Source organism: Columba livia, chromosome 15 (genome assembly GCF_036013475.1).
Source record: "Columba livia isolate bColLiv1 breed racing homer chromosome 15, bColLiv1.pat.W.v2, whole genome shotgun sequence".
In the NCBI taxonomy this organism is placed as follows: domain Eukaryota; kingdom Metazoa; phylum Chordata; class Aves; order Columbiformes; family Columbidae; genus Columba; species Columba livia.
In genome coordinates, this window is record NC_088616.1 from 13385028 (window position 1) to 13411711 (window position 26684).

Here is a 26684-nt window from a genome sequence, read left to right on the forward strand (position 1 = left end):
CGGCAACTTGATGGCAAAGGAAAATAAAGCCACCCTTTATACAGAAAGTACTACTTCAAAAGGTGGCACGGAACAACATATTCTCTTTGCCCTCCCCCAAAGCAGCCGAACGTCAAGCTCAGTGAGCTCTTGCCTGATCCGCGCAGCCTTCCACGCGATTCCTGTGCAGATGGCAGCTCTGCAGAACAAGAGGTACTCCCACTACACTGACAAAATAAAATTCACACCCGCAGCCGTCCTTTCCCCCCAATATCACACCATATGCTGCCTACAAGTTTCTACCCTTCCTCAAAACAGATTTCACGAATTAATAGCTTAAGGAGCAGGCTACCCGCCAGAGAAATTCAATGCATCCAAATATATTAATGTGCACAAATTATTGTTGATGAATTGGCACGGAGCTATTCCAACAATCCACAACACACAGACCATGCCACATGCTGTTTATGCATATTCCTAGTTTCGGTATATACTGTATCTACCTTCTGTCCACATAAAGCCCAACTCTAGAGGCAGATACGAAAGAGCAGAACGGAAGGTCACAGTAAATATAATCCAAAAAGCGATCCACAAAAGAACAAAGCTGAGATGGAGATGACTGGCCTTGTTGAAAATGTCACACTCTGTAGTGACATGTAGTTAAGCAGGTTAAAATACAGTCGTAAATCAAAGTTTGTTTCTTTGGGTTGGGGTTTTTTAACAGTGAGAAAAAGAATCTTATGCTAAGGGTGCATCTCTGCCCACGACAAGATGCCAAGCATACATTAGGACTGTAATCAGTGTAGGTACACGGGCTAATTATGAAACTTCCTAATCTGGCTCTTGATTTAGAGTTTATGCAAGTATCTTTGCACTGACCGCACCACTACGCAGCAAAAATATACCTTCCATTTCAAGAAAGGCTTTGGTTTTAGAGCATCACTTCATGGTATTGATAAATAGAGTGATAGTCTGTAGCCTGGCGTAGTGTGGTCAAGAAAACAGGAGATTTACCTGCCGACCTCAGGGTTTGCTGTCAAAGAAGGGCCAGGTCTGGTGTTTTGACAGCCACCGACAGCCAAATACCTTTAGCACGTCTGTTTTTCTGGAAGCATCCACTGTGTTGTTTTTTAAGCTGCTTAAACACTAAAGAAATGCCCTGATAAATTTTCTTTATTTTTAAACAAACAAAAAATACTTTATCTAAATAAAGGGATCTTGCTCAGAAGACTAGAATCAAATTCTGGCTTTATATTGCTGTTGGGTTTTTGTTGATAAGAAACTTCCCATTCCCATAAAAGCCTGTTCAAGTAGACGATGACAAGTGACTAACATGTACTGCATTTTTCATGTTAAAAGCCTAGTGTTTTGACTGCATATTGAAGTTATATAAAGACTTAGTGAAGAAAGCACAGCAAGAAAAATTAACTACCATTAGGGAGAGATAGGTAAGAAATAATTGACTCAGCAAACATTTTACACTTGAAAGTTGAATCAGCATCTAGGAGGGGAAAAAAGGGCTTTTTTTTGTGCTGCTACCTACCTGGATCAAATGATGAAGTTTCGCTTGAAGAAGTACAGAACATGATTTTAGAAAATTTTAAATTGAAACGCTGTCTGTAAACTAAAAAAAGATGCGTATGGATCAGTAACAACCACGGATCCGCTTTAAAAAGCTCCGGAGCAGGAACATCAGGTTTGAGTTAGAAGTCTGGAACACGATGCAAGTCCTGCATTAAGAACCTTGTCTCCTAAGGAATTTCACATTGTGAGCATACACAGTGTATCTTCCTTTGTCTCAAACCCCCAAGAGCCACCTAGAGTTACACAATCAAAGTATTTTCTATGCGAGTAATACGAACGGCAATTTTCCAAGACAGGATAACAGAAAAATTCAACTCTAACTGCAATCTGCTGATTTGATATACAAGTAGTTTTGACTTGGTACATTCTGCAGGGGTTGTATTTGAGGTAAATATCCCTGGAGATTCGAATTCCAGCTTCACAAACTTTGATGTTTGTGTCAACATTTCTTCATCTGCAATGTTTCATACTATTTCAGCTCCGCACATGCCTATACGTCTGTGTCTCTCTCTGCTCTTCTTTCCCCACTAATAAACCACATGAAACAAGCTTTACTAGGAAGGAAAAGAAGTCAAACGATGAACGATTTTTTAGCTATTTTTGTTATGAATTCTTAAAACCTGTATGAAAAACCACTGCAAATATACCCAAAGGTTTACTCAACTTGCTACTCTGTTTTAAAGTGAAGTGCTCCCACATAAAGCCATGCAAATGAAAACCTTCAAGCGGACCCCTGAACCCTAGAATCTCCTCCGGAACACATTCAGGGCTGTTTCCAACGCCAACCTGCCATGGAGCTCAAGCTTCAAGGCAACCTCTCCTCAAAAGGGGTTCTGACATTAATTTTGACTGGAAACTAAGCAAAGGCATGGGATGTATTCTGTACACAGATACTGAAAAACACAGAAAACCCACAAACACAAAACCCAAAGTATCTTCTTTCTAACAACTGCTAAGAATACAGATCTACAGTAGTTAGATCCGGTGGTTTCTTCAATAATCCATACGCTACTGGAAGATCAACCAAGAAATACTGGGAGGCCTAACAAGGGCCAAAACTAGACATGAATTCCTTGAATCCATAATTTTATTTTTCAAGCTATCTCACTACTATTGGCTGGTATTTCCTGGAAAAAAGATGTTCACTGGTTTATAGTTCAACTCGTTACAGTATTTTAATTTGAAAGGAGGACCAAACCCTTAGGCGAAAAAGGTTCTTCGTAAAGGCAATCAGGATTCTTCTTCTGTTAATCTTTATAAGCTGAAAAACGTGCCCGGCAAGTTTTGACTATTCTTCAGTCATCCATCAAAACACAGGCAAACACTGTGTATCAGTTGCTTTCAAAGAGCTTTGTTTTTTTCCTCTTGGGGAGGAGGAATGTGTATCAAGGCTGAAAAGGAGGAGCCATAAACTCTGAGGTTACCCACATCCACTCCAGCAGGAACAGCAAAGAGCATAAGCCAAAAAGGGCGTTTAGATTTCAGCCTTACTACTGGCTAATTTTATAAGAGAAATAAATCGATAAATACAAGATAACTAGTTTTAGAATCTTGGAAGACAAGAAGGAATTAACATAGTTACGCAATATTTACTTAAAATATTAAGCTAGCTATGGAACAATATAGGCCACATCATCGCGGATGCCAGCTTCTCAAAGAGTTTGTCTTCTTCACGTGGGATCCTAAAAAGCCTGAAGAGTTGGTTTTCTGTTTAAAACAGGACAACTCATGTACCGAAAGACACCAGCTTATGTAGTTTCTGAAAGAGGGCCTGAAATTCAGTCCAATATTGCCACAGTAAGAGCAGAAACCACTTTGTTCCTCAGTGAGGGTCGTCTCGGTTCAAATCCGCATTCTGAAGTGCTGTTCATGAGTAAACTCTTCAAACGGGAAGGTAAGACAACACACTTTTCTCTAAGAAAAGGTCCTGTAACAAGAGGTTGCTCACTCCAAGCATCCCTAAGCTTACCAAGGAGCAATTAAATCAGAGAGCCCGGTCAGTGATTGACGAGGAGATAAACCACACTAAGGGACGTAGAGATAAACCACACTAAAGGGTATCACAGCAGTGATGCGATTTGCTTTCTGGCACAGGCTTTGGAAAACCAGGTGACATGCTCTGAGACAACAATACCCTGATGTATCAAATCTGGAATTTCTTCTCAAAATGTCTTTTGCAGAGGAAAGCTTTGTATTTTTTATTGCTAAAGAGGTCAACTTCCAAAGTCTCCACGAACCTCAGCAAGTAAATCCCAGCATGTTTTAGAGTTCTCAAAAGATTCATGCTCTCTAAATTTTCTAAGAATTCCCTGGGAGATTTAAGAGGAAAGGAGTTTTTAATTTATTTTTGCTATCAAGTTTATTGATTTTTAGACCTAGGAAAACCAGACAACTCAGTCCAACAGTTGGAACTCATGACAAGGTAAAACGGGAACAGCAGAATCTCCCTGACATTTTTGATTTTACTAATCCAACCTCTTAGGCAACAGTTTTCCAACATGACCATTCTAATTATGAAGTTAGATGGAAAAAAGCAGTCACAGAGATACATTCACCTGAGTTGTATTAAAGGTGGTTTTCCTTCATCCCATAGCAGTATAAAAAGAATTCAAGAATCACAGATACTTCTATCCAAGGTGCACTTTGGTCATGATTTCAAATATAAAGGTATTACGGCCTACAAATCAGTAACTTTTAGATTTAAGTTACAGCTAAAAATTCAGTGCTGTATCAAACCACGTTTTTCATTCCACTTTTCCATTTGAGCTGCCTTAAGTAGCATTTGACTGGAGAAAATCCACCAGAACGCTGGTACATCCACCAAAGAGCTGCGAGTAGTAATTCACCTTCAACACCTTCAAGCTGCTGCTACTTCTGCAGAAGCAGAAATGCTCCTGGTAGCTTGTCTAGAGAATCAGAAGTATTTCCCAGGCCACTGTTCCCCTTCCCTCGCCACCTTTCCATGGGAGCTTGGCTGCAGTATTTACTCCACTCGTGCTGCTCCGTGTTGCACGGCTGCAGAAACCACCTGCTACTCCCCCAGTTACTGTTTTTCTCTCCTCCCCAGACCTCATCTTCCCTTCCCAAAAGGATTTGCTCTGTCTCCTAGCAAGTCTAACCCCTCTGCCTTTTTGCCATGCTGCAAATGGCAATCCCAGGTGGCTCCTGCTAATTATCCCTGTGCCTCGGGAGTCTAATTCTTCCTATTGTTAATATACTGATCTTTAGCCACAAAGTCACTTCATATGCTAATCAGAGCCCAGCTGATCCCGAGCTAATACTTCATGTGCTCAGGAGAGCTGATCTGCTGGGAGTATTAATGACAGCAGAGCAAGGCGAGCTCTGGAAAAGAGTTCCTGAAAACTCCTGCATCGCTTTCGCTTCCAGTACAACCCTATCATAAAAAAATGTGCTTGTGAACTTGGAGCTTGGTCACCTACCCTCACCTGTCGAGGACACGCTCTTCACAGACAAGAAAAGGCTGAAAAATTATATCTTCCCACTGTTAGAATCTAATTTAGTAATTGTTAAGTCTTATCTGATTTTCCATGTCGAAGTTTTGGTGTTTATATGATGCTTGAAATGAGAGAAAAAAATCAAGACGAGCATTTCTACAAATAGAAATATTATACGAACTGAATAGTCTACACCATAATTCAGCAATACTGCTGAGAAAAATACACATTAACTTAAAAAAAAATCTCTACTTCCCACTCATCATCTGCATTCCCCACAATGTGCCATCCCTTCAGCACCCAAAACCAACGAACAGCCCTTCGGCAAGACCCCCAAGGCAGGAATCGGCAGTTTCCGTACCCTGTAGCAAACTCTGCCCAACCTGAGTTTCCATCTGAAGAGCGATTTGCTCAATGGCAAAAGAGCAATTGAAGGGAGTTACCTACTCTGTCTCTCACTAGGGGGAAAAATAACTGTGAGATGGCAACACGTGTCGTTTTAAAAGAGAACCAAGCAAAATTTATGGGGTTTTGTTTATTTTGTTTTTGTGAGGTGGTTTCTTTTTTGTCTTCTTGTTGTTATTTTGATTTTGGTGTTTTTTTGGAGGATGTGAACAAGTTCCTTCTTCACCGGGTTTCAAACTGCCGCATAAGTAGAAAAAATTTCATTTCGCTCAATCAAAATCAAGTAGTTTTGCACAGTATTGCCCCTAATGAACTACCAGCTCAATCCTCTATTATAACATATTCATTTCATGACTGAGTGTTCTTAAGATTTAATTTACGGTGCCAATGAAAGATGAAGGATCCTGCAGCTGTATAAAAGTTCAAACAGCTCACAAAAAGCAGGAGATGCACCCAGCTGTTTGAGCAGCATCATGAGATTGCTGCAAATCTGGAATAAAGAAAGATCTCTTTCTGTACAAAAAAGGTTCTGTCTTAGAGTAAAATATTCACCTAAATGAGGGTCATGTAAATAATATAAATGTAACAGGAAACTACAACACACCTAAGTGTGTTCTAGATATGAATAATGTCATTTTAATGTATTTTAATGTATTTTATTATTGTGGCTAAAATTTACACGCAAGCCCCTCACATACAAGTGTAGGTTTCAGAGTATTGTCCCACTTCTTGTAGTTATAATACTAACACACTTGTCTTACAGAAATGCTGAAATGGGCATTGGCGCAATAAGCATTTTGGAAGGTCCAAGGTGCTGCTCCCAGCTGAAATCACCCATCTCTGGGGGTAAGACAGAAAGCAGCAAACAGCCCTGGTGTTCCTCTTAAAACAGCTTCGCAGAGAGCGTTTTGTACATCAAAGGCAGCTGGTTATGCTTTAACAGACTCGTTTGTAAACAGAACTGCTCAAGAGATGTGCAACGCTTATAGATGGTTATCAATGTAATCTTCATTTTCAGCACCAATAAAACTGGACATTAAGCCTATTCTCTAAGCCATTTACCTACCTCAGAAGATAAACTGGATTCACTAATATCTGCTATGGGATTGACAAAAATTTGATGGCGCAAGAATTGAGTATTACAAACAAAGACAGAAATGGGAATGTCCAGATAACTGCAGCATTTCAGTCTGCATACAGGCTCCTTGCTAATCTGAAACTGCAAACAGACGAGTCGATGTGAGGAAAGTACAGGGAAAAAAAGACTCTGAAGCAGATATATATTTAGCAGGTTAGACGGAGAGAAAAGGCTCAAGGACAACGGCAGGTCTTTTCTTCCTTCACCTAAACCCCCAATGTATTTTTGTGAAAGAAAGCTAGTCTTTTGCTTTTTAACTGTAGCCCAAAACTGCATTATGTCTCTTGGGTGCTTTGATTTTCTTCTCTTTCTCCATCTCAGCACATAGAAAGCTCCAGGGCTCAGTAGGAGAAATTATTAAAAGCAGGCCCGCAGAAGTGAAGAGATCAGTCATTTCCCTCATCCCTGTGTTTCGGGAGCGCTCCCCTGCCCGTGCAGCCTTGTATGGGATTTCATGTAACCAGGCATGTCCTTTTTAAACAGGCTGAAAAACTTTAAATCCTTTAAGAGGAGGCACAGCATTCCTCCCAATTGGAATAAGAAACATGCTTCAGTTCTTCAGAAAGGTCACATTCACCTTCAGAATTGTATCTATTTATTTTTTTTCCTCTGCACAGTTCTATTATCTTAAGTAATCTGTGTCTTTACAAAATATAGTAGAGTTTCATAAAACACAAAATCCCACTGTGAACATGATGCAAGCAAACTTTGCCTGGTTATTCTTCCCTTGGGGCTTGGGAAGTCCAAATGTTTTTCCAACTTGTCTTTCCAGTTCCACTCCTGCGAACGCACGGGTCTGTCCTTTAGTGTTACCATTCATCGCATGTTCAACTTACTACAATTTAGTCTGTGCTTCTCGGCCCGTTTATCCAAATATATATACACATATTTTGGGTTAAGTATGACCTACTGTATTAGAAACATGACATTAGGAAGTTTTGCAATTATATTTGGTGTATTTGACAAAAGCAAATGTGCTGAAATCACCATGCGTTCTCACAGAACAGAAAGTAGCTCAAAAATGAGGAAAAGACTTTTGAAAGATTTCTACTTCCAATGTCCAGCCTTGTATCTTCACTGTTAAAATGTTACTGCACGTTTAACAGTGTAAGAACACGCCCAATAATCTTCATTAGAGCTTGTCAGGAAGGTGGTTTTAACCCCCTACTCCCCCAACCTAAAGACAGCAGAAAAACATGTGAAAACTTTTCATTTTCATCGCCCTTACTCAAACACTCTCCAGCCCTAAGTGGACATGCCCAGATGTCAGAGAGCTCTTTGCTCCAGCCTACTGAACTCTAAACATGGAACATTTGATGTGCATTTCAAAACCACTACATGACACACACTGGAGAACAAATCACATCTTTTCAGAGTCAATATGAAATTGAAGAGACCCCATTTAGAGTTTAGAACACAAAGGAGAAGCACATCACTGCTTTTATTCTGTCTGCGAAAACCAGATTTACCAACAGACCGATATAATTAAAGATAACACATCAACGACAGGATTTCCCTTCATACATGTCCTGGTTTTGCTAAAAACAAGTTTCTCTTTTAGTGAATTTTCCTGTCAGCTAAAGCCTTCATATTAACTGCATTTTCCTGGAGAACCAGACACATGTTTTGGCAAACCTAGCAATGGAATGCAAACTTATTGATAAGCACAGATGGACATCTCGCGAGAGGGGCGACGAGAAACAAGTGACTGAGAAACTGACCAACTGTGTATAACATTCCATTCACGTGAATACTTCATATAAAGTGGGAGATCATGAGGATCTCGTCCCTTTGCCCTTTTTTCCTTCTGCTTATGGCCAACATTAGGAGACCTTGCTAGTCGTCCCTGCAAACTGAGGCCTAGTGAGAGACTGAATCCAGCTCCGATTGGCTGCAGAGTCCAGTCCAGGACTTTGGGTGCCGGCTCTGCAGTTGCTGAGACTTTCAAGATTGGTTTTGTATATTTTGTATTATTTTCTCTATTATTATTAGTAGCATTAGTAAAACATTGTTAATTTTTCCAACTCTCTTCTCTCTGTCCTTCTTTCCTCCCAATAGTCTCTCCTTAGTGGAAAGGGGGGAGAGGGAGAGGCAAAAAGGGGGACGTGTGTGTGGGGGGGAAGGGGGTTAACAATACATCTGCCAGGGTTTTATTGTCACCCCGCAATCTTAACCCTCAACAATACACTTGCATGGGATCTCTGATGAAGACTGAGTCAACACCACCGATTTCTGCTAAAGTCTTTTTTTGACAATATGCATTTAAAGTTCTGTTTTGTATGAATCACCATCTGTACCTGAAGCGCAAGCGCAGACATCCTTCCACAGCAAGAAAACCAGAGCGTAAAATAAGCTTGTTTTGTTACCCTGGTGGTTAAGGAAACCCACTACAATTACCTCAGGGTAAAAATATTTATGGTAAAACGGCATTGAATTTTGAACATACAAGTGGCTGAGAATCGGCTTCGGAAAGGATTTCTAGAACTTACCTATGGTGCAGTTTGTGGTTATTTTTCGCCGCTTGGGGTTGTGTCGTAGCAATTCTAACTCTCGTTTGGTTGGCTCCCATGTTGAATACTTCTCTCCAATGCCTAAGCAGACGAAAAGAAAGTTTCAGAAGTTGTTTAGTAAAAAGGATTTAAAACTCTGTTCAAGTAAAAACTTTCAACGTGCTGTCCATTAAGTCAGATTCAGTCTATGTACAACTACAAGAGACTGATTCATTTTTATCACCCCTAATATTGTTCAGAAATGTAACAACCAATCTTCCAACAAATAGGAAAAAACTCTTATAAATAATATCTAACTCAAATTTTCTGTTATTGAATTATAATCCTCCTTTCAGTTGGAAAGAAATTCCAGCACAAGAATAAACCCACCATTACTCAAAAAAGCATTGCTTTGTGCTCAAAGGAGGTCAAGTGACAGAAACACCACATTATTTTAGGAGAAGATCCAGGATAACCAAGAAATCTCATCACCAAACTGTGACAAGTTATTAAAGAAATCAAACCTGACCCAACTTAATGGACAGAAACAGGCTTATTCTTTACAGTTGAACAACAGAATTTAGTAATTTGATATACTTAATAGTTACTACATGTCTTAGGGTATACAATGAGAGTGTGAGCTCTCGTTATACCCACTGATGTAGGAACGAGAATTAGCAAGTTTGAGGTTCACTTAATTGACATATCGGACATCAATGAAAAACAGTTAGTAGGTTTAAACATAACCCTTCCCCCAACCAAAACCTCCAAATACTGGTTAAGTAGCTGCCACTAAAATCTGTCATCATCTCCTTTAAACAGCAACACTATTTCCGACACATCTTTCGTTCAAAGGAAAGCACAGTAGCAATGAGCCAGGTAAGCAGGACACAAAATAGACCTTAAGTAAGCACAGAGTCGTGTTCAGTGTAAATCCGATACGAGAGAAACACAACAGTGAAGACTCATGTGCTGAGCAGCTCAGTCCTGCTGCAGCATCCCATGCAGCACAGAGGAATTACTACACTGTGCAAGGTCAGTTACACTGAGCCACGAAAGCATCTTGGCATAAAGAATAATAAGACAACAAGCAATCTATTCTAAAACTGAGGATTAAAGTCAATTAAGTGTTATTTTTCACAGAATGTATGGAGTAGAAACAGTGCTGTGCTACAGAAAATAAATTATAAATCATACATATGGAAAGAAGAGTAGAAAATATGGCTAGAGGCTTACGCGTTCTGCATAATATACATTAAATTTTAACAGCTCTTTGATCTTCATTTTCAGAAATAGCTAGGCTTGTCAGAAGCTACCCACCCAAAAACGTTCCGTTCACAGTTACTACTGACCCTCCGGGTTCTAGTAATAAAGGGTCTCATTTTCAGATGCTTGAGGACTAGAAAAATCCTTATTTACATGGAGGCACCCAGCTCTCAGTTTATTTGATTCAACAATAGATTATGCAAGAAGCACAAGAGCGAGTACCAGAATCATATAGTCCCTTTATCCAAGGTTCAGCATCAAGCTATACACCCAGGGAAACAGAAAAGGCAACTAATCACTGTGTAACAGATTGATGAGCATAACCAGCTGCAATGCTTTGAACACGCTCTACAACGAGCAAACGCACCAGGCAACTCCAGGGATGCGCATATGGACAGTTCACATATGACAGAACATTGGCTTGCAACAAGTTCTACATGAGATGCCTTCAGCAGCCCTTTTCATATTTGTAACACTCCCTTAGGAATTTAGATAAATTGGTTTGTAAAAAGCTCAAAATAACTGTCAGCACCAGGTTAGTCCCAGCTTTTGCACCAGCCAGCTGTAAACTGGAACTCGTGCATTTGGGTTCACTGGAGTTTAAGCACGGCCAAACACAGTGAGTATCATCTAACAACGGGATGAAATCTCGTAATAATCAAACTTGGATATGTTTAAATCCTGGTTTAAAGCAAATATAACAAAATTCACCCCTGGAAATGTGCCCTCAGCTTCAGGCATGCAATAGTTCCATATGTGTCAGTTGGACTACTCCTATATATAACTATACAGCTTAAATGCTTAGACAGGATGGGGACCAAAGCGTTTCACAAGAACGACCCTTCAAGGGAAGTTAAACACGACAGACTGGATTACTTTGCCAAATTCTGGGTGAATCAAATATTGTTCCATTAAAAATAAATTAAACCACACAGAAAACCACATACAGTTAATGCCACAATACACAGAGCAAAACAGACAGAAAAGCTTCTTAGAGAAGCCTTTCAGGAGAAAGAGCACAAGTCAGAGACAGGAATTTAAAAGGGTTCTGTTCCTGCTATATAATTTAACAAGAATATCGAGGTTTTAATACTCTTGAAAATTTGGCAAAGAAGAACCATTTATTAGGAATGGTTCAATATTTAAAAGTTAAAAAATAATCCAACAACAAAAAAATTTCAAAGAAGGAAAAAGGTTAACAGGAAGTTTAATAACAACCGTAAACATGCCAAAAAGTCCAGTGTAATCTACCTTAAACAAATGTTTGCAAAACATGCACGTTACCATTTACTATTAAAGGAAATAGGGGACAAAAATTCATCATTTTAAAAATGATGCTTTAAAATAGGCAGAGATCAAGTCAGCACCTGAAATCTCCCTCCAAGAATTTATTTTATTAAGTCGAATACACAAATTGTCATTTTTCAGAGACTTAGCAGGGACATACGGATGAATGAAGGAAGAGGCAATGAAGGCTCGGAATCGTTCATATAGACTGTTTACTTTGCTATGCTTCAGCAAATCCTCCTTCTTCCCCTCCCAATAATCCAAATATTAACTAGAATGAAGGGCTGCATGTGTTCTCACCTGCTTCATTAAAGAGTTTTCCAGACCAGATAAGAAAAAGAAAAGGCAGAGTTGCAACTTGTTCAGTGTTATATGATATAACCCTGAACTACAACTGGACACTGGAACTCACCACACTAAGGGTTAATATTACAAGAGTGTGAAATGAATTTCATGATATTTGGGGTTTTTCTTAAAGTTTTTTCCTCCAGGCATCATGTTATGTGAGCATCTAGAAAGGACATACTAATACCCTTCACACACTATGGATACAAGTTTGAAAATACGCAACATCAACACTTCAATTTTTAAGCCCATCCTAGTTTTTGCAGGCTGGATTCACTTCTTAAGGTCTTTAAGTCGGCAACGCTATCGGAGATAAACTCACTCTGTGGCAGAAAAATAAATCCAAGACATGGAGTTTGGGGGTTGTGCTAATCTTGACATTCAGTTTGGAGGAAGAAAGGTTCCCTTCTAATCTTTCAGATAACGTGAGTGACTACAGGGAGGAGAGGACGGGTTGAAGCAATGGAGGAAGAAGAAAAAACAAAAGCATAGTTCTCTGTTATTTCTCCCATGTATCTCACTTTTTCATGCCTTAGATAAATTTGCAGGGAAACACACATGATGCAAAGCCATAAAACAAAAGGTCCTATGCCACCATTTTAAAGAAAAATGTCTATACTGTGTACTCAAGTAATTTAAAGTGTATTGTTGTCTATTCCTTCGTGTTGTATCCTCGTTGGTCATTACACATTTGCTCTCTTGAGATAGAAGATGCAGGCATAGTCACATAAATTTGCATTCATATACACATATATATATATATATATATATACATAATATGCCAGTCATTAGTCAGTTAACCAGTATAGGGGTTTTCTGACTGGTATTTCCTCTCAGTGATTCTTCCCTTTGCCGCACAACTTTGTTGTTCAAGACGACAAGATGAACAATCTTGTAGCTGTAACTACCCTAGAATACAAACATATGTAGAATATATATGTAGCAGCCTGACGTCCAATGGAGGACAAACTGGCTGCATCTCAGTCCAGACGGCACAAATATGTCATTTGCTAAGGACATCATTAATAAATTGCTCTTTGAATTTACACATTCAAAAGGTAGCTGGGCGGCCTTCCTATCCTACAGCATCACGAACAAGTGTCGTGTTGCTGTAATCGATGGATTTGGTGCCCTGAACACCACAGTTTAGAAGGGTCTGAAGGAGTTTTTAGAAGCCTTCATGAAAGGTTTAGAAACACGTTTCCACTTTGTCTTGCTTTGAAAAGCAGAGCTTTGTGCTACAGTATTTGAAGCTGCATTTCTTGCTCCAGGACCCAGCAGCACCGTCACCATCCTCCTCTCCTCTGACTCAACTCCCTCAAAGTGTGGAATAAGCAGAAAGTGGAATGGGATCTGCAGTAGGAACTAAGTAAAAGCAGCCACACTTTTGCTACACCATCAGAAAAGCTCTAGTTAATACGATGGTAGCTGCTATTTTTAAAATCGGAACGAGGTTAAGAATGGTTTGAAGTCCTATCAGGCCTGACTTAGGCTGTCACATTGAAACAGGATGCCATGGATTCAGTAAGAGACATTACTAGAAAGAAGTTGCCTGTTTTCAAACACAGACCTTCCCACTTTAAGAAAACATACCCCCTAGAGGCCACTGGAAATGGAAGATGACAAGCTTTTATAACTAATGCTTCAAAAACTACTCCACTAAAGGTAAACGCTACTTCCTTTCCAAAGGGAAAAAATAAAGGAGAAAAACTTTGTTTTGGAGTAATTCTATCAAGGAAAGGGCATATGAAATCAAGTCTGCTGTAATTATTCAATCATTGGAACATATCCAAGCGAGAGGAAAACAATTTGCACGATAAAACTGGCATTCTTAACTGTGATTCATGTCTAAAATGGCAGGATAATCAGCAAAGGGACGCTTGTTAGTGAAGTGCGTCGCCAGCCCACGCCTCTTACCTGTCATTGTACACTGGTAGTGAGAAACCACTGTTGGAGTGAAGGCTAAAAAAGAAAAAATTAGGGAAAGCAAACTGAATAAAACAAATGTGTGTACATATTATTTGTGTGTAAATATTTCGACATAGATACTGTGTGTGTAGCATGAAAGCACAGGTGTGTAAGTAAGCTGGCACGTTCTATTTAAAAAGAAAAAATTATCACACACAAGGGTGACACTTCATGTGAGGGGAACAGATTTATTGCCTGTATCACCTAAATTAGCCTAAGGGAACAGACTGTTACATTTTATACCTAATACACATCTGACTCTAACACTATGCACGCTTTGCAGGATTAATGTTAGCTATTTTTATATATTCTTGCAATTAAAAATACTTTTGCTACAAGTAGGCGTGGTGCACACGTCAAACTAACAGTCTAACTCCTGGAAAGGAAGAGCGAGACATCTCTCTCCCAAGGCCTGCGCTAATATCTCTCAAAAGCTCTTTCTTCCCCTTACTGTTTTTTTGCCATTGACAAATGGGAGGGACAGGTATGATTAAAAACAGAAACAAGAAATTCAGGCAGGAAAACCAAACCTTGTAATTTCCAAGCTTTTCGTTGTTCTTCTTTGGCAATTTGTTCCATGTCTTTGTCGTATATGTAATCTTGACACATAAAGCAGTATATACCCCCATACAAAAGGTCTATGGCTGCAAAACAGAAGGGAAGATGGGGAGGAGGGAAAAAAAAGATGTAAGTTCATAAACTAGGAAACATTTTAAAGCAGGTTTCCAAGTCAGACACCCCTTCTTCTCAGCAGTCCATAAAAAGTCAAATCTGTACCTTGCAATCTGGAGGAAAAAGAAAGACAAAACGCAGGGAAATGTTTCCAGTTCCAATGTGAGTTATGCCATTGCCGCTGGCACAGCAAGAAAAACGTGCAAGATAACAAAGCATTAGCTGCCTTCAAGTTGTTTGTAACTCACAATACACCTTTTGAAGACATAAGTAACCAAATGACATCATTGCAGTGACTAACTGGAATACACGCACAACTACTCCTGTAAGATTTGAAACGTATGTTTGATTTCTGTAATTTCTATTCAAAGCCATTTAAGTCATTAGAAAGCACCTATTCAAATGGAGGCTCAAACACAAGACAGCACCGAAGGCTCAAAGATACTGGTCCAGGGGAAGGGTTTGTCCGGAGCAGTTTCTTCCGCAGGTTACACGTCTCACAGTTCTCATGCGCCCTTTTAGAATGCACATACGAACACTGACCAACGTGAAAAATATTGTTCTTACACGCTAAACAAAAGAAAGCCAAAAAATTAAATGAATCAGCTGACTAGGAGATGACATTTTGCTTCAACATACACCAAGGAAGAAGTAAGTGCAAACTAATTGCAACAAAATGCTGTACATAGATACGGAAAAAAGTCACAACCAAGGGAAAGCAAAGCACCGAGTTACTCTGAATCCATAAGCCGGAGCACAAGCTGCGCAGCCGCAATTCTGTTGGTCCCATCAGGTAAAAACACAAGGCAAAGCCTTTGTGCTCCCGTCCATGGGCCAGTGCTGGTGCGAAGCACTTTTGTAAGGCTGGTAAGCTTGGTAAGGTTTCTGTCTAACCACATCTCGTCCATCCTTCACAGCCTCTCCCAACCTGCCACCTCTTTCCTTTATTCCTCTGCACCCTTTTTTTCCCTCCTCCTTTTCCAAAATCACTTTTTCAATGTTTATGTCAAATTGTTTGTTGCTTCTATTATGTATTAAAGAGAACAATTCAAGGTTCCATAATGTCTATTTACTGTCATCCTGCTTATGTACTTTCTTATTTTATTTGTTTGGTCTATTTGGACCATAGTTTGCAGAAGAGGATGAGGACTGCGTGCATTACCTTGTGTAATGTCCAAATACCAGAATTCTCACCCTGGTACCCAGAGGACTTAATAAAACTCCTTTAGCAGAATATCCCCAAAGGGGGATAAGAATCTTCACTGTGGTGGAGATCAGTAACAAAACAGCATGCAATTTAGGGGGCAGGGGAGGAAAAATAAAAAGGAAAAATAATAACAATTAAGATACAGACTATTAGAGTTGCATCATATTTACTCCATTGCACTACCAGTTATGCGCAGCTATCAACCAAGAATGGTTGAAAATCCAAAGTATTGGTCTCAAAACAGAAAATCAAATATTGTTCTCCATATATATATATTTTTTTAAAGATCCCACAAGCAGCCCCCGTTATTCCCAATAATAGAATGGGCCTGGCAGAATATTAAATAAATAGGACCCCTAGTGAGCTCTAATATAATTATTTAAATCTACCATCAGAATGGGCTGGCATACGTCATGCTCAGAGGATTCCTTTTCTCAGCTTTCTGGATTGACCCGCATGAGTGATGAAGTCTAAATTTCAAGACCAAAACCAACGCGAGCCCAACTTACACAAACCGCTTGTTCAGCACAGGATGAATTGCTGGTGTAACGAATCAGACAAGTTTCACAGAAACACTGGTGGAGTGAAAGCTGTAGCCGTCTAGGGCCTGATTAAGGACTCTTGAGAAAACGTCCTCTCTCCAGCACACTCCTGGAACAATACAGTTGTACGTATGCCAACGCTTTTAATGGCATTAAAAAGACTGCAGTAGGTTTTGGACAAATTATCTCAAGCACCAGTGACAAGGCCGCCGTACGGGCCTGATGGCAGCACTAAAGAAGGGCAGGAATTCCTCGTGAAAGCCAAAACACGGCTGCTCAGTTTCAGGATCCTAGTAGGAGTCTGCTAGTAAAGATCACAGGTTAATTGTTGTTGTAAATTACTATAATTTTAATTTTTCCCTTGAAATATACTTTAACTTTCTTACTCTGGTCATTTTGAGGTGAAAAGGAATGTTTTCTTTAGGGCAAAGTACAAAAATATCACTCAAGTGACTCTGGTGAGCCATCGTGCCCGCCCCATTTTTCTTTGCTTTTGTACCTTCTATGCTGAGAACAGGCTGCTATTAAAGTCAGATTTCCTCGTACCCCTTCGTATACAAAATTCTAAAGAGCTGCAACAGAAGAGAGAGAGTTAAAAGATCTCATTTTAAAAATAAAGCTATCGGCCTGGAGAAACAATGAGGCATCACAGGAGACCAGGCAGGAATGAGAACAACTTTAACTACTGGTGCAAGTGACATTAAGTTTCAAGAGACAACAGCTCAGGGGTGAAAGTTTAAGCTTAGGCAGCAAAAGGTCTTCAAACTCTCCATCTGGGAGCCAAGTGAAGTGTTTTGTTTAAAGCTGAGTGTTTTTACTTTGCCAAATATATCCACTGATATCCTTGTGAAAATGTTAAGGGACAAGAGATGATGGGAACACAACAGTAAAAGCGCAGGGAAGTGATCCACATCCAGAGTGCGCGTACACACATCTCATCCAGTTAACTAACTTGTATGTTCAGTTTTTAAATACCCAGCTAAACAGAACTAACGTGACTGTTGAAAATGGGATAGTTCACCGTAATATGACAGCCTTCCATCAGATGTGACCTATCTGTGAATTATATTTTGGTATCATTTTCCTTGAACACCGGTTGCATTCAAGTAGAACAAAACATCCAGCAACTCCCAATTCAGGTAATTTTTACATGTATTGAAATTAATTCCACTGTGAATTTCTGTGACTCAATGTTATCAACCTGAAATCAACCCACATTCATATTCTATGCAAGTCACCTACATTTTCTTCAGCTTCTGTAACAAAGGAGATTAAACTGGTAATTCTTTTAGACAGTATTCTAAGTCAACATCTAGGCTAATTCACACTCCCTAATTTCTTGTATGAAGTGTTAATCATTAAACTAGTTTCAGATAATAGTCTCAAGCCCACAAGAAGTGATTTTTCTCAACTTCAGCCAGCTCTCCCCTTGTTATTCTACCCGATATGAGCACAAACCAATTATCTGATCCTAGTCTTCCCGGCACCTGGAAAGTGCAGCACGGATCACAATTCCCGAACTGATAAGATATTAAAGTTTACTGAAATGAATAAGAAAATCTTACTAATCGGTCTCTATCAAGGTGATCGCAGCCTTATCAACTCTACAAGTCATAAAACAAGTATACTTAGTTTTTATTTATTTATACATAAATAAAAATGAACGGCTAGTCCTGCTAACTGGTGAGCCAAAGCGGCTTCCACTGCACCCACTGAGAACCGCAGGTACTCACTTGTGGGGCAGGGGGTAGCAAGTCGAACTCTAAACTTCCTTTTATTGCCAAAAACGCAGCATCACATACCCAGTCTTTTAATACACACTAAAACCAGTGGCCATAGCTAAGCGTTATCCTTCCCTCCTCCCACATTCAATATTTAAGAGAAATGGTATTTTCTTCTCCTAATGCTTGAGATAAAACCACCCTAATTCTTCAAGTACTACTTTTTCTTCTTTTAAACCAGCACCAAGAGTCTGTGGGCTGTGCTCTGAAGTCTTCGAGATGCCTACAGGCTGCATATGATTCTAGAATGTTAATGTTTAAAGGGATTTTGGATTGCCCACAATCCAAACACAGTAAGTACCCAACACTATCCTGCAAGCCACTTCAACACACCTAGGAGCCACAGGGCCAGTCTCCATGCTGTGCACTTGCCTCTGTCATGGTTTAGAGCATCATCCTGCATCAGCCTGCAAGTTCAAGCCAGGAAAGGTAAAATGAAGGAAAAAAGTCTGAGTATTGCTATGGAATCTAGATACCAAAAATGTTTTTAACCGTTAATTTAAGTCTGTCACCTAAAAGGTTTTCACACCTGTCAAAAATTTTTACGTGGCATTAATGATTCCCAAACCTGCCGCAGTGAGATTAACAGAGTGTGCAATGCAGAGATTAAAAAAAAGCAGCTCATATGGCTGGATCTTACCTCACCTACCTGTCACCCACATCCACAACTCGAGGAATATATTAAAATAAGTACAGTGTTATTAATATACACTGAACAGACAAGCAGAGGCAAGAGCACAGGTATCACTGTAAGGTCAGAGTGTGAGTGTCTAATTTATATTGCTCGGGGAAGCAGAAATAATAAGGGATGTATTTTAAGAACGCTCTGGACTATGATCCTGAAGGCTCCTGAAACGTACAGCAGTGAGCTGTAAAAACATCGCTTCCAGTGCTCAGACAGCTGTTACAGCCGAAATCTATGATATCTCTCAGAACTGTGATTAAGTGTGCGGTTCCTGCTGGTCTCCATGGAGACTGATGTTGGCTCAGCAAAAAGTCACCAAGTGTTTTAAAATAATTCCCGTTCGTTTTGAAATTTCAAAGCACTTAACTCATTTTTGCCTATCAGATGTTATTTCCCCAACGAGAACTGCAGCAGTAAAAGCAACCGAAAGCACTAGCAAAACTACAAAAATATTTTTACAGCTCATCTCTCGTGCAGCTGGAAATTAAACACCAAAATATACATTAAAAAAAGAAAAAAGGAATCTCCAAAACTAGAAATCAAGCAGTCAGATGTACAACCTTCACATTACATGTATTTGTACATCAACTACGTTACATTTAACCACAAAGAACACTTTTTGGGATGATACAATACTGTATTCTGTATTTTTGGCTTGTATAATTAACTCTTGCCCTTTTCATCTAAAGGTTATTCCTTTTGGGAAGAACCTTATCTGACATGCTCTTAATTGTCTAGTACCATGACAGTAACTCCAACAGTGTTAAAGCGAGAGAACATCCTCAAAGCACCTCCCTCTTCTGTTCAGTTTCATTTTTCCTTTAAGGAAAGAGAAGATATTTGACTACAGTAGAAACCAGCAAATTCCACCTTGCACAAAAATTGACTTGAAGAATTTAAGCTTCCCAGTATATAGACAAAACAGCAGCTCACAACATGTGCAATTATAAAACTCTTAAAAGGTTCTCCATAAGCTTAATGGTAAAAATAGTACAGTGCTCACACAGTATCCACAAACAGGCAAATACTTTCTACAGTCTCAGTTTAGCGCTGTATTTTTTTAACCTTAAACCTGGCCATAAACTTATACTGGCACAAAAGGGTTTTTTAGACATATACACGCTTTACCAGAAATCCTTAGATAGTGTTTACTTCGAGTAATTTTTACTTCTGCATTGGTAAAGAGTCCTGAATAATTTCACCTAGTGAATTGACTTCAAAAGCTCTTCCAGATTACACCTTGTAAAATACTGGCCTGGAATTGACAGGGATAACACGGCAAGTTAAAAAGCACCGGTGAGTACACCAGGAGGGCAGCTTACCTAAATTGTGTCGCTTTGTCTTTGCGTGCTCGTGAATGTGCTTCTTTGTAAAACAGCCAAAGAAGACACAGTAGAGGCAAGAGTGGAGTCTGTTCAGGTGGGCACCACACATATGACAAATGCACGACTTTGCCTGAAATACAGAAACAGACACAGCATGTGAGTGACAGAAACATATCTCCAAGTGCAGGTAAACGCAGGTGGATGTAACTGTGAACATTCCCTTTTACTCGGTGCCCGCAACTCGGTGTTGCAGACCATCAAGGAAACTGGAGTTGAGCCCTCATGTGACAAAAGACACCAATTAGATGTATTAACAGAGAAAACGCTTCCGTTTGTCCAATACGCTTCCACGTCTTGATAGAGAACAGGTGTCACCTAAGAGCAGATGACAGTTCAACCCGTTTACAACTCTCAACCTGTAGTTTAATGAACATTTCAAGCCAAGGTAAGCAGGCACTGCTGCCAGGACATACAATCCCACTGCTCCATCGCTCCACCCACGCATTCCTATTCCAACACCAACCAGGTACCAGCAGAACCACCTACAGACACATCACAACTCAAACTGGGACACTGATGTATTTGAAGCGAATTTGCCATTGCCCATCAGATTAACCTGTAGCAGTTTCTCCATCCAGCTCACTATGAGCCGCACAAACTCATTGTTGGTGCAAAACCTTTGGGCATTATAGCACAGGCTTCACCTCACAGCTGCACAGACGCTGATACCAGGTCCCGACGCATCAGTTCTTGCTCAGTTCTTCAGAATCACCCCCCAATCACGGTCCCTACCTTGAAGCAATGGGCTGTGCTGCTCAACAGCCCCTTTGCTGAGCCAGGTCAGCTTGTCAGCCCAGGAGCTGAAGCTACACTAAAACTAATCAACCCTGGAAGGCTTTAAAAGGCATAAAGATGAGGTTCTTTGGGACATAGTTTAATGCTAGAGTTAGGTTATGGTTGGACTCTATGATCTTGATGGTCTCTTCCAACCAGAATGATTCTGTTATTCCAATCTTTCATCAGGTTAGTAAGTTTGGAGGAGCGATGGGAGATGGAGGAGGCTCAGATGCACATCAGAGCTCAGGGAAAGCACAAGATGCTCAGCAGGGAGGCACGAACTCTGTTTTTTCACAGCACTGAGCTCCTCAATCCACTCAAAAGCTGCAATGTAACTTGAGCACTGAAATTGCGTTGCTCTGCTAGGATGATCCTGCCAGATTCATTCATCAGATTTCTCTGTATGAGCCCACAAAATAATGGTGCAACCTCAAATCTGCACCAGTCAAAGAGTTACAGAAGTCACTTTTGCCACTCTGCAACGGGATTTGAACCGTGTGTGGAAAGCGACATGCTGACTGTTCCCCGGAGCAAACATAAATGGGGAGGTACATGATGAAGTTACCGTCATTCATTGAGAATTAATAGAATATAAGCCTGACAGGATGGTCTGCATTCCTCTAACAACGCATTTCAACAAGCAGGTCTGGAGGAAAAAAAGGCAATTGGGAGGTCAAGTAGGGATTCTGACTCTCAGTCATATCTGCAGCACTCCTGAAGCCAAAGACGCTCCAAATTTTCTCTTAGCATTAAACTCAGGTACTTCAACAAATCTTTTGAAATATTACTCTGTCTGGTAAGAGACTTAGGAGAATTTAAGGGGTAAATCCTCTGCAAAACAACACCACCAAAACCAATTCAAGTCCAATACCATCTAATGGGAAGATACAACAGGAGAAATTCCTCACAGTAAATTCACTTTTCATCTCAGACAAGAGCAACTGCATTCAGACATCTGTTGAAGAGTAACTGAACTTCTATGACAGCTCAGAGATCACTTACACAGATATGTCTTATACTATTCCTTTGCTTGGGAGCACCTTTTTTGCTTCATATTTAAGAAAAAAAAATAAAATGGAATTACTAAAATACTAAGCTATAATCAGACAGTGTGTTTCATAAAAAACAACCCCTAGACTTGCGTAATATTTGTCCAGTCTGCCACAAGTTAAAATTTTTGCTGAAGAAATGATGCAGAATCCTGTTCTCTAGTCTGACATTTTTCTTCCAGAACACTTATGGCTGTTAAATAAATAATCAAAGAAGCCTGCAATATGCTGCACTATGTAATTTATTTTCAAGCTTCTACAAATTAAGCCTTAAATCCCAAATCTCACATGTTGTGTATTCAAAGTTCTCCCAAGTTCTGTTAGATGAAAATCGATTGGTTGAAACAAACTCCACACACCTACAGAAAGAAATATTTTAAAGTAGGACCAAAAAAAAACAATTCACCATCGCCAGTACAATTTCCATCTTTAGAAAAATGCTGCAGAGCTGTCAAACTGTTGCCTAACGGTTGCTCTTTGGCTGCAAATGCTAAATAGGAGCAGCCTATCTGTTAAGATTGCTGCTATGACAACAACTCCAGCAACTCGCTATTTTACTTCACCCGCTAAAAATAAGTCTTTTAGCATTAAATGTATTGTAAACAGATGATATAACGAGCATGCAAAACCTGATGATATTGGGCTAAAAGGCAGAAAATTCATGCCCTAAGACTTTTTATTTCAATGAAAATTAAGAAGGAAAAAAAAATGAGTGGTAAAAGAGAAGTTTAATCACTTATTTAAAGGAAGCTATTTATCTATATCCTCTACTTGTTCAGTGTAGCTCAAGATGGTTTTTCTAAAATTGTATGAAAACAAGGTTGAAAGACAGAGTGAAGAAATCAGTATCAAAAACCACAGTGACTATTCTTAACTAGATTAGATGTCTCCTTTTCTTCTGTCTGTGCTTTTAAACAATTTGCTAAATTACAACAAAGCTGCCATCATCCCACCCCACCCCAAATAATCAAATAACTTGGTTTCATAATACTCCCAGCCCTGCTCACATCTCTCCAGGCTACAGTCTAAGACAAACCAGAATACTGCAAATGAGTGATCAAAATCAGGCAGATCCATAAAGTCACAAGCTTGCTTTAAAACACGGCTCAACTTCTTTAAAAGGCAAGTTAGGTCTTGGTTGTGGTCCAGATGCTTTACGGAAGTCAACGAGCATTTCGGCTGCAGAATCAATCTGTCTCTTCTCCTTTTCTCTGGTAAGTCCTAGATACATGAACACCCCCTCTTTATCTTAAGATAAATGTAGAGTCTTCTCCTTGCTTCATACCCTCTCCCATTATTATCCTGCTCCCTCCCTAATTTTACTTTGTTCCCTACCTGTTTCTCTCCTCACCCTCACGTATTCCGCTCACCATCTTTAACCCTGTTCTCTCCCCACACACTCACTCTTTCATCTTGCGTCCCCAGCCCGTCTTCAGTCCATACTGAACCCCTACCCCTTTCAGTTTTGCTTTGCTATTTTAAATCAACCGCACATCAGAAGAAGCCTTGATTGTTTTCCTTCTGGAAGATTATAATCTGTCTTTTAAACTGTAAAAAACTAAAAAGAATAATTGTGCACAATATATAGCTACTAAGATGGCAGTAACTCATATCCAGACCTCCGGCAATGGTTCTGAACCTTCTTTAAAAGAGGTTTAAACCCCTCGCAAGTGAGGATGTAAAAACTAGCACACTACACACAAAAGGGAACTGGCTGTAATCACCTGTGACATGGGTCAAGTAGTCCCATCTCTGAAAGGCAACCTGCTCCTAATATTGTTAACAGCCATGATACAAAGCGAATTAAAAAGAAAACAGCAGGTATCAGTAGGTCAAATAAACTAGACTGCCGACACTTCAAGTCTTCCCAAATTGTCAGAACAGTTTATTATTAGTTTACCATCCTACCATCAAAACAGCGGTGGAGAAAATTAATGCGTCCAGCTGGTGTTGATGTGCCCCAGCACTTTGTCTGACAGCTCTAAGTCCTGAAACCAAGACCACGCTGGGCATGCAACATCAGACCTTCAAAAAAACCTGCAACCCTGTTTCAACTGCATATAATATTGGCTCTTCAAATCAGGTTCCAGGATAAGTTGGGCAATGACCTGTTGGAGAACAGTGTAGGGGAAAAGGACCTGGGGGTCCTGGGGACAGCAGGGTGACCATGAGCCAGCACCGGGCTCTTGTGGCCAGGAAGCCAATGGTACCTGGGGTGGGTTAGAAGGGGGTGGTCAGTAGGTCCGAGAGGTTCTCCTGCCCCTCTGCTCTGCCCTGGGGAGACCACACCTGGAATATTGTGTCCAGTTGTGGCCCCTCAGTTCCAGCAGGACAGGGAACTGCTGGAGAGAGTCCAGCGCAGCCACCAAGATGCTGAAGGGAGTGGAGCATCTCCCGTGTGAGGAAAGGCTGAGGGAGCTGGGGCTCTGGAGCAGGACAAGAGGAGACTGAGGGGGGACTCATTCATGGTTACAAATATACAAAGGGTGAGTGTCAGGAGGATGGAGCCAGGCTCTTCTCAGTCACAACCAATGACAGGACAAGGGGTAATGGGTGCAAACTGGAATACAAGAAGTTCCACTTAAATTTGAGAAGAAGCTTCTTCCTGGTGAGGGTGGCAGAGCCTGGCCCAGGCTGCCCAGGGGGTTGTGGAGTCTCCTTCTCTGCAGACATTCCAACCCGCCTGGACACCTTCCTGTGTAACCTCATCTGGGTGTTCCTGCTCCATGGGGGGATTGCACTGCATGAGCTTGCCAGGGCCCTTAGAGTCCCCAATATTCTGTGAAACTGCAGAAAACCCAAGAGGGACACAAGAGACCGCAGCTACTGCAAACCATCCTTCTGTATTTCCAGCTATGTCACATGTAGCTTTAGAAGCTCAATTTTTATTTAATTGTAAATGAGAGGAACACATCTTTTCGAAGAAGTTTTCCATTAGGGTACTTAATGAGTCTGGCCTCTTGTGCTCACACTAAATATACCCAAGCACTTTGAGAACAGAGCTGTTGTCAGAAGCTTCTAAGCCAAAGACCTCCCACCTTTCACAGTCTGCAAACCACATTCACCACAAAGGTTCAAGGAAAAAGATGAACCAGGTAACACTAACGAGACAGTGGGAGGCTCCGGAGGTTAAAAGATCATGAGGAAGCTGCTGCCACACTGCACGTGTTCACAAGGAACTCAAATAAGCAGATTCTTAAGGTAATTTTAAAGCAAATAGAGTAGCTATGGATCCCCAAAAGTGCCTGATCATGCCCGAAGTCTTAGGAAAGCAAAAAATTGCCCAATACAAAACTACTTCAATTCCCCCACCTTTTAAAATAAGTTTTTATGTATAACAGGCCTAATGTTTAGATACATCAGAAACAAGAGAATAAAGTATTTAATTTTCTAATAAGTTATCATCATTGTTGAAAGTCTTTGGAGGGATACACTTCACCAGCCAGCCCAAAACCAAGTCTAATCCTTCAGCAAGAATTTTAATATCTCAGTCTACAAGGATTAAGGTGTTTGTTATGCAGCTCTAAATATATCTACCTACAGAATACAGGTGCCTGTGGGAAATCCTCCCTCCATGCATCTCTCCCCATGATCTGCTTTGTTCTGAAGAAGCGTTTGTACTCCAGTGGTACTTCAGCTCAGACAAACTGCTCCTCGCAAGCCAGGACTTCAGTGGACTTGCAAGAAGGTGAAGTCCAGGCACATGGAGACATTGCCGAGTCCCGCTCCTGGCTGCTGAATTTTGAAGTAGGATTTCTGTGAGAAATTGAGAAATCTATTCCAAAGATAACCTTGGTACAACCACCCCAGCAGTAATTTAGCTGCAAGCCTTAACGTCATGAGGCAAAATATAGCAATGCTGTGAGATGCCTGGAAGCAGAGTATCTGTAATTCTCAATACTTTCCTCTTATTATTTTATGTTTCTATGTTTAAACTTGCTTTGACTTCAAACTAAATATTATGAGATAAATAAATACGCCCTTTCAAGCCCCATCCCCATTTCTCGGTAGGAGAGATGAGTACAAAGAAAGAAGAAACTGAGGGTCCACCTGCCCAGAGCCTCAGGAACCTGCGACAGCTCCCACGACAAAACTCTTTCCTGAATCCTTAATCTCTTACAGGCACATGAACAAAAGTGAAGAGACCAACTGAATGTTTGCAGTGTTCATCACTTCAACAGCAGAACAGGGAAGAAAAAAACACCAAACCCTCAGACTTTGGACCGAAACATTTCAGATACAAAGCGCAAATGCCCTCACTGGGCCACGGAACAGGACATTTAAGGGAAATGTAATCATTTCCTCACATATTCAGAGTACCTGGTCTTAATATGCATATTTTAGGTTCACCTTGCCACATCCAGACCACAGCCTAGGCACAGACTTTTTATTCTTATCCATCCCTGTTGCAAACAATTCTTGTCCGAATGTAACACAGAGGCAGCAGCACATGTCGAGTGATGAAGGGCGTGCTTCCCTTAGCCTATTTTTGACAGAAAAAAGGACAGATAATCACCAAAGGTCATATAACCGACCGCTGCTTCTTTCTTTGCTGAAGATGGGGACCCTCCAGCTCTTCCAACGCAACGTTTCTTCTGCCTTGTGGGAGGAGAAAGCCAACGTTAAACCACAGCTGACAAGATTTATTACTCCTGAGTACTCTTTGCACC

General features: G+C 40.4%; 1 protein-coding gene across 2 annotated transcripts in view; it reads right to left on the reverse strand.

Moving 5' to 3' along the window:
- Nucleotides 1-26684, reverse strand: part of USP22 (ubiquitin specific peptidase 22) — a 93026-nt gene that overhangs the window by 36982 nt on the left and 29360 nt on the right. Inside the window, exons 2-5 of one of the 2 annotated variants that reach the window (XM_065031358.1) lie at nucleotides 20126-20258; nucleotides 14447-14560; nucleotides 13866-13910; nucleotides 9051-9152 (exon numbers count right to left, since the gene is read on the reverse strand). In XM_065031358.1, coding sequence (XP_064887430.1) covers nucleotides 9051-9152; nucleotides 13866-13910; nucleotides 14447-14560; nucleotides 20126-20258 — 394 coding nt within the window. The remainder of the gene's footprint in view (nucleotides 1-9050; nucleotides 9153-13865; nucleotides 13911-14446; nucleotides 14561-20125; nucleotides 20259-26684) is intronic. The other variant, XM_065031359.1, reaches the window with a different exon arrangement.